The sequence below is a fragment of the Pangasianodon hypophthalmus genome, chromosome 11 (genome assembly GCF_027358585.1).
Source record: "Pangasianodon hypophthalmus isolate fPanHyp1 chromosome 11, fPanHyp1.pri, whole genome shotgun sequence".
In the NCBI taxonomy this organism is placed as follows: domain Eukaryota; kingdom Metazoa; phylum Chordata; class Actinopteri; order Siluriformes; family Pangasiidae; genus Pangasianodon; species Pangasianodon hypophthalmus.
In genome coordinates, this window is record NC_069720.1 from 5,511,353 (window position 1) to 5,529,343 (window position 17,991).

Consider the following 17,991-nt stretch of genomic DNA (forward strand, 5'->3'; position numbering starts at 1 on the left):
GATGGCCAAGCTTACAGCAAGTAAGCGATAACAAGTATGCTATTGGGGGCATGCTTTTATGGGAAAAGAATCAATGACAGGGTGTGGCCTGATGACAAGTAGAGGGTCTGTTACCACCCTAAAGTTGATTATTTCCCTAAAACACCACATCCTAAATTCCTGTCATAGCAGTGAAATTTTCCAACAATTACAATGACACATCATACTTTTTTCCATTTAGAGTTACACTGAAAGTTGTGTGTGTGAAACAAAATAGTTTTTCACTTACGGTACGTTATAACAGCTTTAAGCAGTTATTTTCTCATCACCCTCTCTTTTTTTTCTCTTGAAGTTAATAAGACAAAAAAAGGACAGCTTATCAAGACTTTCCTGTGTCTCAAAACATAAAATTACAGATTTACCTCTTCCAAAAATGAAAAACAAACATTTCCTCACAGAAAACTTCACCATATTAACAATTACAATTACACTAATCCATGTATTAATTACAGTTTAATCCATGTATCTGGAATGTTAGTTGTCCTCTTAGAACTTGTTGAATGCTTATTTAATGTTCTAATAATATTCTCTAGTTAATCTGGATGCTAACCAAGTTTGTTACTAGCAGGGTTTTTTTTTGCCACAAAAATTAACAGCTCTATAAAATACATGACTACTCATTAGATATGCTTGTGCACTGGAAACCATGATTTCCTCAATTTTTCTGTTCGTATTGAAAAATGAGGAAGATATGGTTATTACTGTTATTACTGGTGTTCTCAGTTTCTACACCGCCTGACGCTGTAATGATGTATATAGTTTGGGGAACAAAACGGACTTCCATTTTTTCAAGAAAAAAAATGAATAAGTGACAACACAAATGAATTCTCAATTCCAACTGGTCCTAAGATGATGATTCATTTTCTAAGACAGTAAATGTCATAGAAATTTAATTATTAGTATTGCAGTGATGGTTGACCTTCTGCAAGTTTCTCCCATCTCCACACATGTTCTCTGGAGCTCAACCAGAGTGACCATCGGGTTCTTGGTCACCTCTCTTACCAAGGCCCTTCTCCCTCGATTGCTCAGTTTGGCCAGGCGGCCAGCTCTAGGAAGAGTCCTCGTTGTTCCAAACTTCTCCCATTTAAGAATTATGGAGGCCACTGTGCTCTTGGGAACCTTCAATGCAGCAGTAATTTTTTTGTAGCCTTCCCCAGATCTATGCCTTGACACAGTCCTGTCTCTAAGCTCTGCAGGCAGTTCCTTTAACTTCATGGCTTGGTTTTTGCTCTGATATGCATTTTCAACTGTTAGACCTTACATAGACAGGTGTGTGCCTTTCCAAATCATGTTCAATCAACTGAATTTGTCACAGCTGAGCTCCGATCAAAGTTTAGAAACATCTTAAAGATGGTCCAGAGAAATAGGATGTACCTGAGCTAAATTTCAAGTATCAAAGTGTGCAAAGGGTCTGAATACTTATGTCAATATGTGATATTTCAGGGGTTTTTTATATAAATTTGAAAAGTTATCATATCTGGTTTTAGCATTGTCCTTGGAGTGTAGACTAATGTGAAAAAATAAATTATTTAAAGTATTTAGCATGAGGCTGAAACATAACAAAATGTGAAAAAATGACTTAGTTCTCATGTTTTGCATCTGTAGTGCAATCATCAACCAGTATCAGAAATAGAGCACTTTATTTATCTACTTTAATCAGTCTATTTATTCTTAGTCTTTTCCCTCAATCAAAAAAGGCCTGAATAACCATCAAACCATTTAAATTGTTTGTTTTCCGTGCAACATTTGGCTTGTCATCACAAGTAAGCACAATGTTTAAACAGCACTCATGATGAATAATAAGGACTAATCTCTCTCTGGGTCTACGCAAGTCGACACAACATGTTTTCCGTTTGTAGGTGCCTATTTCTCATTGCACGTCTAGTTGCATCTAAATGTTTGGTGTGGATGATGAAACTGTAAAGCCATGTTTATTCTGTTATGCTACAGGCCAAGATGGTCTGTTCATCATTTGGTCAATTTGCTATCTGAAGGAATATAATTGCAGGTTTTATTTTCTTTACATTGTCCATGTATCTTGTCACACCTGTCTTCTATGATAACAGCTATAAGTGAATGCACTCTGACAGAAAATGAGGGAGAGAAAGCAAGTGTTTAACCTCACTGTGTAAATAAGACTGAAGTTAACAATGTGCTTTACATTATGTAGTTCTCTTTTTAGTATCAGAGTACAGAGTGGGTCATGGAGTAAACACTGGTAATGGTAGTGGTGAAGAAAAACAAGTCATGTCTATCTCAAAGTTTGTTTCTGGTCTTCTCTTATTTTTCACCTCATCAATATTTTTACTACTTCACTATAACCATATGTTGAAAATTGTTTTTTTTTATTTTAGTCTCCTTCAACACAAAAAAAATGCAGTTAGTATTTCTAAATAAGCTCCTCTTTAGTGTGAGGAAGGTAAAATGATGATAATGATCAGATGTAAGAAGGTATTCCTTCTCTCTAGACACTTCCAAAGCACTCACCATAATGAGCTAGTTGACCTTTGCAAAAACATGTACAGTGGCCCTTAGTAAAGGAATAGATTCTTGTATATTTGACCCAAAATCAAAATCAAGACATCTGCTTTACATGAAATGCAGTCATTGGGAGTCAGTAGGTTAATCTCTATACATTTACATATATATTATCTATAATATATTCTATATCATCACATTATTTCTTATTATATATATATTAGTGCCTTGAAGCATTCATGTAGTGAAATTTTGACATTTTCTACTTTTCCTAAGCAGAAATATATTTCTTTTTTTTGCACATATCTCAAGCACAAGTAAATTTCTAGCATTTTAAAGTCTGGTTACACCCAAAAGTGGAAAGGGTGAAAATTAGGGCTTTAGGACATGAGTCTTGTCTTGAGCGGTTTTCTTTTTTGACTTTTACTGGAACTTGGGCATTGGTCCAGCTAAATGTGGTCTTAATATCAGCTGAGTCACAGGATGGGCCGGTCTGTCTATGAATAGCTGTAAGCTGTAAACAAATGCCTCAGCTGACAGAAGCATGCAGTGTCCCTTAACCTTATTGTCATATTCTTCCTAACAAGCTGGGGAAATAATTTCACTGTGCTGTAATGTATATGTGACAAATAAACACTTCTTCTTCTAGATCTTTTCTCCTTCATTTTCATGTCACACCATTTTCTTGTCACCTCACTTCAATCACACCTAATTCACCTTTTCTATAATTTGTCTCCAGCTTTTAAACTTTTCAGGTGATGTTACACTGTTAAATAATACATATACAGGGTGTAGTAGTCTCCATACATAGGGGACTATGTTTGCCAGCACCACGTCAGTTGTGCCTTCGTCATGGATGTTCCACTTCTCGGGTGGTCCGCAACACTTTCCAGTCTTTTTGAATTTGTTGAAGTTTGGCAGCAGTGTCATGTGTGATGTGCTTGCCATGTTTCCTCTTAAAGTCCATCATAACCTTGTGACAGCTTCCCAATCCAGCCTTTAGAATGATTTCTATTGGTTTTTCTTTTGTCAAAGGCATTCTTAAAGGCTATCTGAAAAAAAATATATAATATAAATTAAGTATGAAATATTTTGGAATACTTTTTGCTAAAAAGTGTTAATTTTCCCTACATATGGAGACTGTTGCAACATCCTGTATATTTTTATGGCATAGCCATAGACGTGAGTCTAAATAACTTCTACCTCTGAGAAATTCTTTTTTGCAGTTCGATTGTTATTTTAGCACTGTGAGCTTTGCTTTTTATGGACTTTTGTGGGCTTCACCAAATGCAAACCAGCTGTGCTGTGCAAGAGCTCAGTAATTTACTATGAAGAAATCAGAGCTTCCAAAACTTTTTTTGAATCATGTGGAAAATTTTAGTGGATAGTGTGAGGCCCCATATCTGTTGAAGCCTAGGGAAGTTTAGAAAATTTATTTTAAAAAACTTTTCTACATTGTTTTGTGGTAATATATTTATGCTTTTAAAAAGTAGACATGTCAAAGTATATCATAGGCAGAAAAAATATTGGTCAAGACCAAAACAATCTTTGCGCAATCATGCGCAGTGTTTTCATATTAACTTGCCTGCTCATGCTCACGTCTTCCTGTTGCATGTGTACAAAACGTCTGTGATATATCCTGTCTCACATTCATCTATATTAAGGTTGCTTATGCCAGATGAAAAAAATTAAGCTGTTTTGCTGGTAGTGCAAGAGCTGATAGTGTGACTCCTTCACATGGTAGTACTGTTTGATTTTGACTATATATATATATATATATATATATATATATATCTCAGATGAGTCACTGTGTGAGTCTTGAGAATTTGAAGTAAGAAGTGAGAAAGGAAAGGATAGAAAATAGGCCACTACATATGAATACAACCAAATGACTGCTTTCATATCAGTTGGTTAGACATAACTGGTGTGAGATGAAGAATCTGTGTCTTATGTGACAGGAAATCAGGAGTGGTAAATCTTACAAGACTCAAAAGGGAAACTGAAGGCATCACAAGTAACCACAACAAAAAAAGGTTCATGTGAATTTCTCAAGGTGACCTAGCTCCCATGAATTCATTTTAGCATTCAGAGTAGCCATAGTGGGTTTTTATAATATCTTACATGTTACTGTAAATAGTCTTACATAAAAGTCTTCTAAAAATATGCAAGATATGCACTTGTTAGACATGTAAGTTCCTTTTTTTTTTAAAATAATTCCAAGAAATATCATTTTAATATAATTTTTGTATCAGAAAGACCAATTTATGATCATTACAAGGAAAAAAACAAACAGAATTCAGTTAATTTGTTTTTAAATTATGTATGGGCTCATTTGCATATTTTATCTAATAAATGAAAGACTGCTGTTATGGGAAAATAATGAACAATGAGGTGGTGTGATGCTGCCTGATGTAATGACAAGTTACTTTTACCACACTGTGAATCTCGAAGTGTTTTTTTCCTCTTATGCCACAGCAATTTGCCAACGCCAACAATTTTTATTTATTAAAAAATGACACATGATACTTTTTTATCTGTTAATAGCTACGTTTAATGTCATGGAATGTCCGCAAAACAAGTTAGATCCATTATCAATTATGTTATAGCAGCTCTAAACAGCTGTTCACTTACCAACCTCTTTTCTTCTTTCTCTCGAAGTTAATAAGGTAAAAGTTCAATTTATGTTACTGAGAAACCGCAAAGTGAAAATTCCTTTGTCCTGAAGACTTTTTTTGTGTAACTTAAAGTTACAGCTTTACTACTGACTGCTACAAACTGCTAACACTGGAGACTCCTTCCATAAATGTTAAATAACCATATCAACAATTATATGTTTTCTAATCCATTTATTCGGAGCATCCTTGAGTAAATTGCTGTAATTAGAGAAGCAATAATGTATTAAAACCAGCATGTAATTTGCAGCTACACTACTGTCAGTGCTGCTACAGAAAATTAAACAACGCCTTCTGATCAATCAGAAACAAGAATTCAACAATGCTGGGTTATAACTGTGGTATAATTTTTTTTTTTTTAAAGAAAGCTATAACACAATCTTGAATTGATGCCTATTTTCATTCTTGTATGAATAAAGTAAAAAATAAGTAGAAGTATGGTCACACTTTTCCTATTAGTTTTCACTGAAGTTAATGAAGTTAATGTAGTTAAGTAGTAACTAAAAACTCTTTACTAGAATAATAGACTGGGACTTTAGAGGTTTAGAGATGGAAACAGAGCTATCAGTGTAAAAAAATAGACCATTCATAAACCACATGTATGCATGTTATTTTAAATAGTACAGGAACCTTTTAAACAATGGAGGGATTGCATTTGGCTTTAGAGAAGTTGAAATGTATCAAAAAGAAGCAATGTATAATTCCCCCAGCACTGAAAGGTGAAATAACTGGTTTCTCAGGTAATTCCCACTAGCCTCTGTATTCTTTCCACCTAATATGCCAGCTCTAACAGTTTATGTTTACAATACTTTCATCTGTCTCTTCCCACTCAGGAAAGTATTTAAAGCTGCCTCGACTTCCTCTCAGAGACACACACACATGCTGACAGACACGTATTATGACTCAGAGAGAGATGGCTCGGCTGGATGTTACAGAGACTTTTCAGGGCATCATATTTCCTGGACACTTGCATACTCAGGAATCCCTTCGCTATGCTACCAACTTCAAATTTCAGGATACAGACACTTTGATTGTCACCTACCCCAAATCAGGTAGGTTCAAATTCAAACTTTAATATCTGTGTTTGTGATGTTTTAGTGTTAGTCACTGGTTTTACACATCTCATTTCTACACTATTTCATGTTTTTTTTTCTTTCTGCTTACTGTAGGGACGACATGGATGCAAGAAGTTGTCACAATGGTATCATGCAGAGGAGATACAGTAAAATCTCAAACACAGCCTAACTGGGCACGAGCTCCATGGATTGAGCAGTACTACTGCCCAGATGTTCTGAAGGCTTCACAAGGACCTCGGCTTCTCACCACTCATCTGCCATACGAACTATTGGCTTCTGCACTCCAAGGCTCCAAGGCAAAGGTAACTCAAGCATGTTGAAATATCAAGTTTTACCTACAGCTTTTTTTGGTCTGGCAAACCTGTAGGTCAAATCTGTTTTATTTAGGACACAAACTGTTTAACTGTAATCACTGTAAAGCAGAGTGTAATATCAGGCGTGGCTCCCCTTCATCTTGGCATTTAAATTACTATTAGGTGTGGCTCCTGTTTAACTGTGGTGCTTATGCTGGTGCCTCCTGCCAAGCTAGTTCTTTTAGGCAGAGTTGTTTTTGGAGCAAGTTTGCAGGTGGAAAAAGCAATTCTGCAGGTGGGGTTAGTTTAAAACTAGTCTGCAACCACTAAGGTCTTTGTTTTATAGCAAATAAGTGAACTTGAATATAAACAACTTCTGTTAAATATAGTGCCAAGGGAGAGGCAAAAGTGCATTATGGAGTGGATAAAGACTGCAAAAAAGAAGACATATGCTTCTCTCGTTTCCAATGGTCAAACATTTTGTTCTAATTTCAGTTTTTTTGTGTGGTTTGTGGGATGTAGTTGGGCTAGAAATTTTGTTCAGACCTAGCAGTGCTGCTCTTAGGATCACGTCTAAATTATGTTGTTAACAAGCTAGCTCTCTACGTAATGTAATAAAGTTCAGCTACTTCCATGATCTCAGGGTGTAACTGCAGCTTACTTAGTACCTTATTTTATTTAATAGCTAATTTACTTAAAAGTGATAGTAGCTAACACACCAGCTTTAAACAATATTTATATCTAAAACCTTACTTTTTTCAAAATAGCTAGCTAGCTATTTCTGTTTAGCTACTCTAATGACCGTGACACAGTATAACTAGCAGTGTAAAGCTAGTTACTTATTATCATATTTTTTGGCATTATTAGCTAGATATTTTGTTTTGGTGGCAGCCCTTCCTTGCAAACACTGTCTAGTTTATTTAATAGTAATTTAACTCTAGTAATTTAGCTAGGTTAAGCAAACAACCCATCGATGCAAAAGGTGGTGAAAATTCCAGCCTGAAGAAGAGTGAAGAGAATCATGCTGAGTCCAGATGCTCAAAAATGTGTTTATTATGCCATAGAAAAAAGCAACTGTACACTGAAATGATTGTTGTGAAACTCAGGTACTCTACAGCTGTGCAATACGAAAAAACTATACATCAGAAGATTATATTATACAGATTATACAGTATATATATACAAAGTATGCAGCATATATTAGTATGTATGTCTATGTGTGCCTAGATAGTATAGATAGTAAATAAAGTGCAGATATGTGCAGTCACAGTATGTGCACAAGAATGCAATAAATAATAGCTGTGTGCAGTTGTAGTGTCTGAGCAGTCCTCTATAGAGTAGAGAGTATAAAAAGCAGATGAAGCAGCAGTATACAGTAACATTTAAAAATGTAAAAAATCTACAATTAAATTAGATGTAGTAGTATGTGTAGTGTGTAATAAATATGTACAATATATCAGTATATTGCACAGAGACAGGACTTAGTCCTTAGCACTATTTAAGTGGAAATATTGTTCTTAGAAATATTGCAACATGCCCAAAAGTGACAGAAACTTGTGAAGAGATTGTCCATGAGTGTCCTTGAGGTTCAAGGTTCAAGGTTCTTTATTTGTCACATACATTACATACACGTGATGCATTAATGTAGTGAAATGTCTTTCCTTAGTGCCTCGTCCCACAGTGCAACAGTGATACATAATAAAACCGAGTATAATAAAAGCAAAATATAATGAATAAAATAGAAAAATGAAATAGAATAGAATCTAGTAGTCATACACCCAGTCAGGATGCTGTCTGTGGTGCATTTGTAGAAGTTGGTCATTTTGATGGGGGGCTGAAACTTCCTGAGCCTCCAAAGGAAGTAGAGTCGTTGTCACTGATAAGCAGATTTCACCACTGTCTTAGTGAACAAGCTAAAACTGGCTCAAACTGGTTTCTTCTCCGGCACAAAGAAATCAGAAACTTGAAGATGTGATAAAACGAAAACATCACCTCACATTTGTGGTGCAACTTTGAGGATATCAAATCTCACCCAAAAATATAATAAACACTAAATAATGAGGTAAATATGTATGCAGACAATCAACAAGTACAAAGAGGAGTCAAAACAGAAATCAAAATGTTAAAACATAATACAGAATAAAACTGTTAATAAGAGGGAGAATAAAGTATAAGTAAAATTTCGACGTCACCAGTAAGTCTGGCCAACATACTACAACAAATAGCTAGTTAGCTATTTATGTTTAGCTGACATACTCCAATAGCAGACCTTGTTGTGAGCTAGTGTATTTATTAACAAGCAAATGCTAGTTGGCTAGCTTTCATGGTAGTTTCTCAATCTTTTAACTTTCAAAAGTGTGAGGCCGCGTCCGAAATCGCGTACTGTGACAATATGTACTGCATTCGATTCAGTACCTACTGCTCGGCCCTTGATACAGTACGTACTGATCAGTATATGTGTGTGGTAAGAATACAATCTGGACATACTACATCCGCCATGTTGGCATTGTCACGTGACCTACAATTTAAAAAGAGCTGACACGCTGCCTTCCGCCATTTTTGGTTCTGATAGCTCTTCTGCGCCAGTCCCGTTACCTTATGGGATAGAGCAGTGTGCATTGCTTCCATACTGCAGAAGCAGTAGGTCATCCAGGTATTTCTCACCTACTATTTTATGAATACTGAAAATTCAAAAATACTACTCCTTTGGCATACTGCTTTTCACCTACTGAAAATGTAATTCATCATGTTAGTGATTTTACTCAGTATATGGCATGTACAATGTCAGGGCAAACCAGCTCAGTGTTTTGTGTTAAATCCAGCACAAGATCCAGCACAAGATCCAGCATAAGATCCCTTTGCAGCTAAGATAAAAAAAACTCTGATGTAAAAGATACAACATAAAGTACAGAAGTTTCTCTATTCTGACTAGATGGCAATTAAACAGGTTATATTATGGCTGATAAGGGAAGCAAATCATCAAAGGACTCATTCATAATCAGCTCATAATGAACATCCTTTCAACACACTCTGTTGTACTGTTTGAAATGAAATATGATCCCACTATCTGGTGTCATCCAGAAGAGTACAAATTCCATTTAGCGTCTCTAAAGTTTTCTTCCTTGTTTGTTTTCAGAGTTTTTCCTCGTCACTGTCAACACTGGATTGTTCATTAGGGAACTAAATCTACATCCTGAATCCTGTAAAGCTGCTTTGTCACAATGTCTATTGTTAAAGGCACTCTATGGATAAAATTGAACTGAATACAATTTTGGTTCCTGGCTATGACATCAGCACTATGGCTTTGGTTTATTAGCAAACGGACCTGATTCAGATCCTCTTACCTGGATGGAGTCGAACCAAAAGTGTTGCTCCATGTTGTACAGCATGTCGGGGATTAAAAGTTACAGGTTAGAGGTTGGGGTAAAGGTTATAGGAGGTGTTGGATCAGGTCCAGCTCCACCCCCTGGATTTTTGGTTCTGCAGCAAGAACTATCATCTTGTTTCTGGACAAACAGTAGACTCTTTTTAAGCACGTGTAATTCTTTGTAACTTGAACATTGTAACTCTCACCATGTATTGGTGCTTTGAATTGTATTTGCCTTTTAAAACTTCTAAAATATATGGTTTCAGGTCATATATGTGGCAAGAAATCCTAAAGATGTGGTAGTATCTTATTACTACTTCCATAAAATGGCCAAGTTCCTAAAAGACCCAGGCACATTCTCCGAGTTTCTGAGTGACTTTCTGGAAGGAACAGGTTTGCAAGCTTAATGTATTTTAATTGCAACCGATAACTTCAATAAAAGTGTAATCTTGTTTAATATGAATGTCTGAATGTCATCTTAATTTCTTTGTAGTGTACTATGGGTCTTGGTTTGATCATGTGAAAGGATGGACCAGCAATGCAAGAAACATTGACAACTTTCTGTATATCACATATGAAGAGATGTGGGAGGTAAGATAACCCTCTAGACTTACTTGGATATATTTGTATACAATATCCTTATATATATATATATATATATATATATATATATATATATATATATATATACACACACACACACACACACACACACACACACACATATATATATATATATATATATATATATATATATATATATATATATATGAAATCATTAGAGTTAAGCAATATAGCATGGTATAGTAAGATATAAAACTATTACAGGAACACACGCACACGCACACACACACACACACGCACCTGCACACTCATTAAAAGTATAAATAGGAAGTGTCATTCTTGCTTCCTAATTTCATATTTCCTAATCTCTACTGATGACGTGATCTGGATGTTGTGACATATGCACAAGTAATCTCTAGACAGTGCTTAACTCTGTGTAATCATTGACCCAAAACTTGACACAGCTGTCAACCACAGGCTGCGTAAGTCAACAGTCAGGGCTAGAAAGAAATCAGCTCCAGCCTTAGGATTATGACTGCTGGTTGTGCTGTTGCTTTTGGTTCCACCGAAGTACAAAAAAAAAAAAAAAAATCCCCATCAAGCCAAGCAAATTAGACAATTATTTGGATAGCCAGAGCATTATTTTTATTGAATTATTTATTTATTTTTCTTGAAAGAAGGCAGGGCTTTGTGACTTTAAAAAATTATATCTCAGCAGGTGAAAATATCTTGAATATGGGCAAATTTATCTAATATTTCTTATCATGAGATTATTATAAATCCAATATATGATTATTCAGCCTGTTAAAAGATGAATTTACAAATATCATACTTTGCATTTCCTTATTCTATTGGCAGTTATTTTTTTCTTCTTTCTGGAAATAAATGCTTAAAAACTAGAAAAAATTATGGAACATATGTAGAACAAGTCTATTTCAAGCTTGAAATTAGTATAAAAAATGTCTAGAAATTGGTTTAATAATCATATATTTGGCTTATTGTAAAATAGGAAATACTAGATAAATTTGACTATATTATCTGACTATATTATATTGCCCAGTCAATTGTTCATATATTTATATTATTTTTTAAATTTAAATTAAACTGAAATGCCTTGATTCATGTTATTATATAAACTACACTGCTGGGGATATGTACTTATAAACATGACATTGTTCAGTAATAACATCTCATAAATCTTTGATGATCTTAGCTTTCTTCTCTATAAGAGGTTTCTAAATTCAGTTCCAGATCACTAGCATGGATTCTGTTGACATGTGAGTAGTAATGTGTCATTGATTTGGAGCAGGACCTGCGTGGCTCTCTGATGAAAGTGAGCCGATTCCTGCAGTGTTCCCTGCTGGAGGATGAGTTAACAAGCGCCCAGAAGACCTGTGGCTTCAACACCATGAGCCAGAACTGCATGGTGAACTACACCTTGATTCCTCAGGAAATCATGGACCACAGCAAGGGCAAGTTCATGAGGAAAGGTGAGACTTTCATAAATGATATCTCGATTGTTTAAAAGAATTAAAAGCAGCCTATCAAATTCAGAGCAAAGGGTTGAGAAAGGTTTTTGCACTAAACAGACATAAACAAGCTCTCACTTTTTTTTTTGCAGGTCAGATTGGAGACTGGGTCAACACTTTCTCCCAGGAGCAAAGTCACAACTTTGATGAAGTGTATGCCTCCAAGATGGCGGACTCCATGCTGAAGTTTGTGTGGGAGACAAAAAAATCCAGCATAGACACAGAGATCTTACCTCTCTCCACCGTGTGAAATAGCACCTTATGGATCCTACTATTATTAATATCTTATCGTGCTTTCCCATAAATCATTCCACATCTTATTGCCTTCACTGTTATTTGGTTTTGTACAGTTATCAGGAATGTCGTGAAGAAGTACAACAACCACTTTGTACTTTGGATATTTTTTTTAATTATAACTTGCACCCAGGACTAAGTAAAATATACAGTGTATTTTGCTATTAAATATGTTCAAACTTGGGTGGCACGGTGGTACAGTGGGTAATTTTTTTCTGCTTCACATCTCCAGGGTCCTTGGTCTGATCCTGAGCTTGGGTTACTCTCTGTGAGGAGTTTCACATGTGTACATGTGGGTTTCCTCTGGGTTCTCTGCCGGTTTCCTTCCAGTTTCCAAAATCATGCCAGCAGGTGGATTGGTTACACCAAATTGTCCCTAGGCATGAACGAGTGTGTGAATGTTCCATTCAGGCTGTATTCACGTACCCAGTGTTCCCAGGATCAACCACTACCCTAAAAAAGGATAAAACAGTGACTGAATGAATATTCAAACTTTTCTTCCAGCATGTTTCTGTGGCCTTTGCAATAGCAACGGTGCTGCTTTTGCAGCCATAAATCTTCTTTTAATGTACAGACTTATTGTTTCTACAGCAAACTAAGCTGACTGACTCTTCTCTACGTATCATGTGTATCTTTTCTAAATGAAAAGAGACACAGAAGAGAAAAGATCAAATGTGTAGCAAGATTTATATTCGTGTTTGTATAAAGCAAGGATTTTTCCAATGAAAATCCTTGTCATGTGGATGTAGAAGACTTCTATCTAGAAATAATCTAAAGGAGGCAAACACATCCTTGGGAAAAAAAGGATGCATTTCTCTTTACAACTCTTTCTACACACAGCACACACAGCATCTCCACATTATCTTCCCCCAACAACTGAATGCAGATGACTCTTTTATCCAATATCTTGAGGGTTGTGTCTTCTTTCACTACACGAGCTCCAAAGTGTAACTGTTGATACAACGTGTAGTTCCCCAGACTTTAGGTTTGACCTGTTCCATGATTATATATGACATTCTGTTTTGGTCCTTGTCATTTTTCATACGTGTTTCTATTTATGTGTATATTTGTACCTTGGGTGTGTTTTTTCTTTGAAATACAAAAAATAAATAAATAAATAAAGTAGTCGTGAATACTAAACAATGAGTATAGTAATAAATCACAATATTATTAAAATGACCAAGTAATTCATTAAAATGAGCTCGAACAGGATGAATAGTCTAATGATAAAGCCGGAAAACAATAAATCACACGTTGCTTATGGGGTTACTGAGAAATTTAATTAATATTACTGTGATTTTCGTTGGGCCCGTAGTCTTAACATAAACTCCAATTACACCAGAGATCAGTAGGACAAATGTCTTGCACCTGCTGTTTTCCACAACAGGAAAACCTGTGTGTAAGGTTTCAACTCAAGAAATCAGACGCCTTTTAACTGTCAACGGTCATCCTGGAGGTGTAAAACAAGACAGGCCACTGTTCATTAATCATTTATTGCTTATAATTAAATCATGTACTAAACAGGAGATGCACACAAAAAGACTGCTAGATACTGACTTGAATCTAGTTTTAGCTTCTTACACAGCTCAGTTAATTATGCTATAACTATGATACTATGTGGTTTTACTATAGTACTGATACTTCAGAGTGATCATGATGCTACAAGGTTTTACTCTGATACTTCATTATTTCATTACACTGCTGGAATGAAAGGCAAAAACAGAGGGCTTCCAGGCTGTATGTAACCAGCAACAATCCAGGAATTATCAGGCGAGATATGGTTTTCAGAGGTGAAAAATACAGAGAAACTTTTCTTAAGTAAAAGCATGGGTACTGTGTCAAACTCTTAATTAAAAAAGTAGAGGAGGCAAAAATCTACTTGAGGAAAAGTCAAAAAGTATCTACATTTAAATATACTCAGTTATTCAACAGTAAAAACTGATTAATTAACTGATAAAAAAGCTGACCACAAGTTTATCGTGTCACACCCTACATGACTACCTAGTTCGCTAAGCAATCAATGATAAGGAAAGTATTATTTGGTTTGCCAAACAATAATTTGGTTTGCTGTTTAGCTAATGTTTAATAATGATTGTGGAATGAATTCTAAGGCACATTAGCAAAAAAATAATTAATTAAAAAAACCCTACTTAACTAGCAAGATAATTAAACATGCTCATTTACAATATACTTGACTAGCTAATTTAATAAATAAATAAATAAATAAATAAAATTTTAAATTTAATCCGAAAATTAAAATTTAATTTAAAAAAAAGCTAATTCAAAAAAACCTAAGTAGCTAGCTATTTTAACAAACTTATTTTGCAAAGTGTAACTAGCTAGTTAATTTCACAAGCTAATTTACAAAGCTTAACTAGCTAGCTACTTTTACCAACCTTAAAGTTAACTTAATTGAACATACTTCTTTAAATTTGGTATATTCTAAAGGCCAATATTTCATTTTTACATGAGAGGCAAATGAATGAGACATATCCTGTATGAATCAGTAACTCCAGCAAAAGATATATTATGAAAAAAGAAAAAAAAAGATTTTAAGTACTTTGGAGGTCAGAATGCATTTTTGTTGTAAGATTGTTGTAAGTGTTCAATTTCAATAATACATGATATCTTGTAGTACCTAAGTACAATTCAAGTATTTGCTAATGCCTGCTAAGAGCTAAGTGTGCATGTGGAACAAACAATGGTGATCAGTGATTGGGTGTTGGGAACAATGGTGATCAGTGATTGGTTGTTGGGAACAACAGCGATCAGTGACAAATGCAACTCAGTCAGGCTTTACAAAGTCACTAGATTTATTGCTAAGCTCTTTTTTGTTAAATAAAGTATCTAAGTCTACTAAGAAAGCTGCTAACCAAAAAGTTGATATACTCTAGATCTGGCAATGTACCTACACAACAGATCGGAGCAATCAGTATCCACATATCCAAATCTGCCTGGAAATTCAAACTCTACTCTGCTCACTCTTAACCGTGTTGTAGATTCCGAAGTACGCAGCCCTGTAAATGATGATGCCCTGCATGGATATACTGAAACCCTTGTAAAGGCCTCTAGGACTGTCAGCCTTGAGTATTTTCCCAAAACAGTCACCCAGTCCAGTGAATTCATTCTCCACTCTCACCTTGCCAATGTGCACCACCAGATGTGTCCAGTGGATACATGAAGCTGAGCGAAGTGGCACCTGTGGCACTCCCCTGCTGCCAGCAAAGTAGCACCAGAACTGCATGCTCTGTCCCAAGCTGTCCAGCAAGAACTTCTTGAAGATGAAGTTGAGGGTTTGCGTAGGGAGGTATCGAATCATGTTGGTGAGGTTGCCTCTCCTGTACGAGAGGACACCCTGCTCTTTGGGGATGCACACGACACAGTCGATGAAGCCCTTGTAGCGCTTGTCAGCCACAATGTGTTTGGCATGTTGTACCTGTGGGGAAATTTGGGAATTATTAAGTGTTTGCAAGGAGCTGATCAAGAAAGGGATAATATAATTCTTAAAACGATCAATTTCTGAAACCTCTCAGAAGCTTAAAATACCCTGAACTCAAAAATGTAATGTGGTCATCTCTTCTTGGATGGATGCTTCTGATTACATATATGTTGTGCTTGGAGGAAATTAAATTTTCAGACTAGTAGGATGTGCCAATAGTGTAATTACTTATTTTATCCAGTGAATATGTTGAATGTTGACTAATACAGCACAGATCTTGCACATGAACAAAAAGGACACAACTTGTCTTAATACGTTTCACAATCATGCCTTTGACGTTCTGCATTACTTGGCTACAGAGTCATGCAATTAGTAGAAGATGATGTCAGTATTGAATCAGTAAATTTAAACAGGGTTTAAATACACTGAAGGTAATAAGCTAATAGATCACATGTCAGGGAGACAATGAGGTACAGGTGAGCAAGGTAATTACAAGGCTAGGCAAAGTCAACAACATAGAGAGTAATTTGGCGACCTCTGGTGGTCAAAACTGTTCATTAGTGACAAAGAATACCCACAACAATTCAAACAAGGGTAAATCCAAAGTGTAATAAAAAAATTAAAAAAAAAAAAAACAGAATGCAAGGGTCAAAAATACAGAACGAGCAAACACTGAAAACAAGGCTTAGAACTTAAACAGACTAAATAGTTGGCAAGACTTCGCAATGATTACGAGTTTGGACCAGATTTACAGAATATAGTCAGTGTAAAGAGGAAGGCGGAAGGTGAGGTAGTGAGGAAGAGGTAGTTAGTAATCAGGCGAGGAGACCTTCTGCTGGCATGGAGGGGTAATAGGAGAGTGTCAATATCCCAGGAGGGTGTCACAATAATGTTGGGGTACCTGATATTTTTATGCACAGAACCTGTATAATAAACTAGCTAGCTAACTTTAATGTTAGTAATGAACAAAGCATGGTCATTACAGTGTATGTTGAAAGGTTTCGCCAACTGTTAATGAATCACTAAGAATATGATGAAACTGGAATTCTGATACTGAAATACCACTCTTGTCTATCTCTTGACAAATGCATGCTAGTTTACTGGCAGTTAGTCTTGCAGTTTCCTGGACTCACAAACATTCTTTTTGAAGTCTCGCTCCAGAAACCCCTCTATGACGTTACTGTCCATTGCCTGCTTTTTGAGTTAGATCTTGCTTTGTTTTCATGGTTACTTTATTCAGCCTAGCACAGTTTATGCCTGTTTGCCAGTTACATGATTCTTTGTCTGTTTCTGTTTTTCAGTATTGCTTTGCCCATCTGATTGTTATGCCTGGACTTTGTTTCCTCCCATCTGCTGTCCATGACATACGCAAATAATATGCCATATTGGAAATGTTCCGGGCATGTGCCTACATAGAGCAACTCTTTTTGTACAGCATCATGTTAAAAGATTAGAATATGTATTAGTTTAATAACATAATATACAAGTGATTACATCAGTTCATTTCATGATGAACTTTTGCAGTTCTTTGCAGCAATAGTTTCTTATATTATTTTGACAAAAAAAAGGAACAAGACTCTGGTGTACTAGGCTAAAGTTCTTTCTTAGATGCATAGCTCCAGCTTTCTATCACCTAACAGAAATGAAGAAAGAAAATATTCAAATAGCTTTCTGTGGGGTCATGTGATCCCACAACAAAGCAAGCAACAACAACAACAATAATAATAATAATAATAATAATAATAATAATAATAATAATAATTAGAGGTCGAAATTAGTAATCAAGGACACCAATAACCAATATTTGGGGCCGGTTTTCATTTACCATAAATTTGATGTTTGTTGAATGAAAATTTACAAGAATGCAATTCTTACTTACAACTTACATTAAATGAACATAATTTTTAATGTTTAATTAATTTTTAATTTTAATTTTTAATTAAATGAACATTACTTAAATTATATGACCAGGTGCTTTGTGCTTTTTGCCACCTGCGTTGTTCGACATGTGATTCATATTTCTACCAATCCAATAGCACTGCGGATGGGACATCGGGCCTAAAGGAGTGTGTTTTTTTGATCGTGGTTGGACCAGATAATAATAATAATAATAATAATAATAATAATAATGTATCAGTGACAGTAACAATAGTTACAGTATAATATTATTGTAATGGACTACACCAACCACTCACTTGAGCTAAAGTCAGTAGCTCTATGGCATGAAACATGAGATGGTT

The 17,991-nt window shown here is 35.5% G+C and overlaps 1 protein-coding gene and 1 pseudogene across 1 annotated transcript; one reads left to right on the top strand and one right to left on the bottom strand.

Moving 5' to 3' along the window:
• The first annotated feature begins 6,033 nt into the window (after nucleotides 1-6,033).
• On the top strand, nucleotides 6,034-12,495 carry sult5a1 (sulfotransferase family 5A, member 1). Its single transcript, XM_026930286.3, has 6 exons — nucleotides 6,034-6,241; nucleotides 6,359-6,567; nucleotides 10,192-10,318; nucleotides 10,419-10,516; nucleotides 11,799-11,979; nucleotides 12,111-12,495. Exons 1-6 carry the CDS (start codon nucleotides 6,088-6,090, stop codon nucleotides 12,266-12,268), a joined length of 927 nt encoding a protein of 308 aa, XP_026786087.1. The 5' UTR covers nucleotides 6,034-6,087; the 3' UTR covers nucleotides 12,269-12,495.
• Nucleotides 12,496-14,918: 2,423 nt separating this feature from the next.
• Nucleotides 14,919-16,097, bottom strand: LOC113536778 (ADP/ATP translocase 2-like; annotated as a pseudogene).
• Between the last annotated feature and the right edge of the window lie 1,894 nt (nucleotides 16,098-17,991).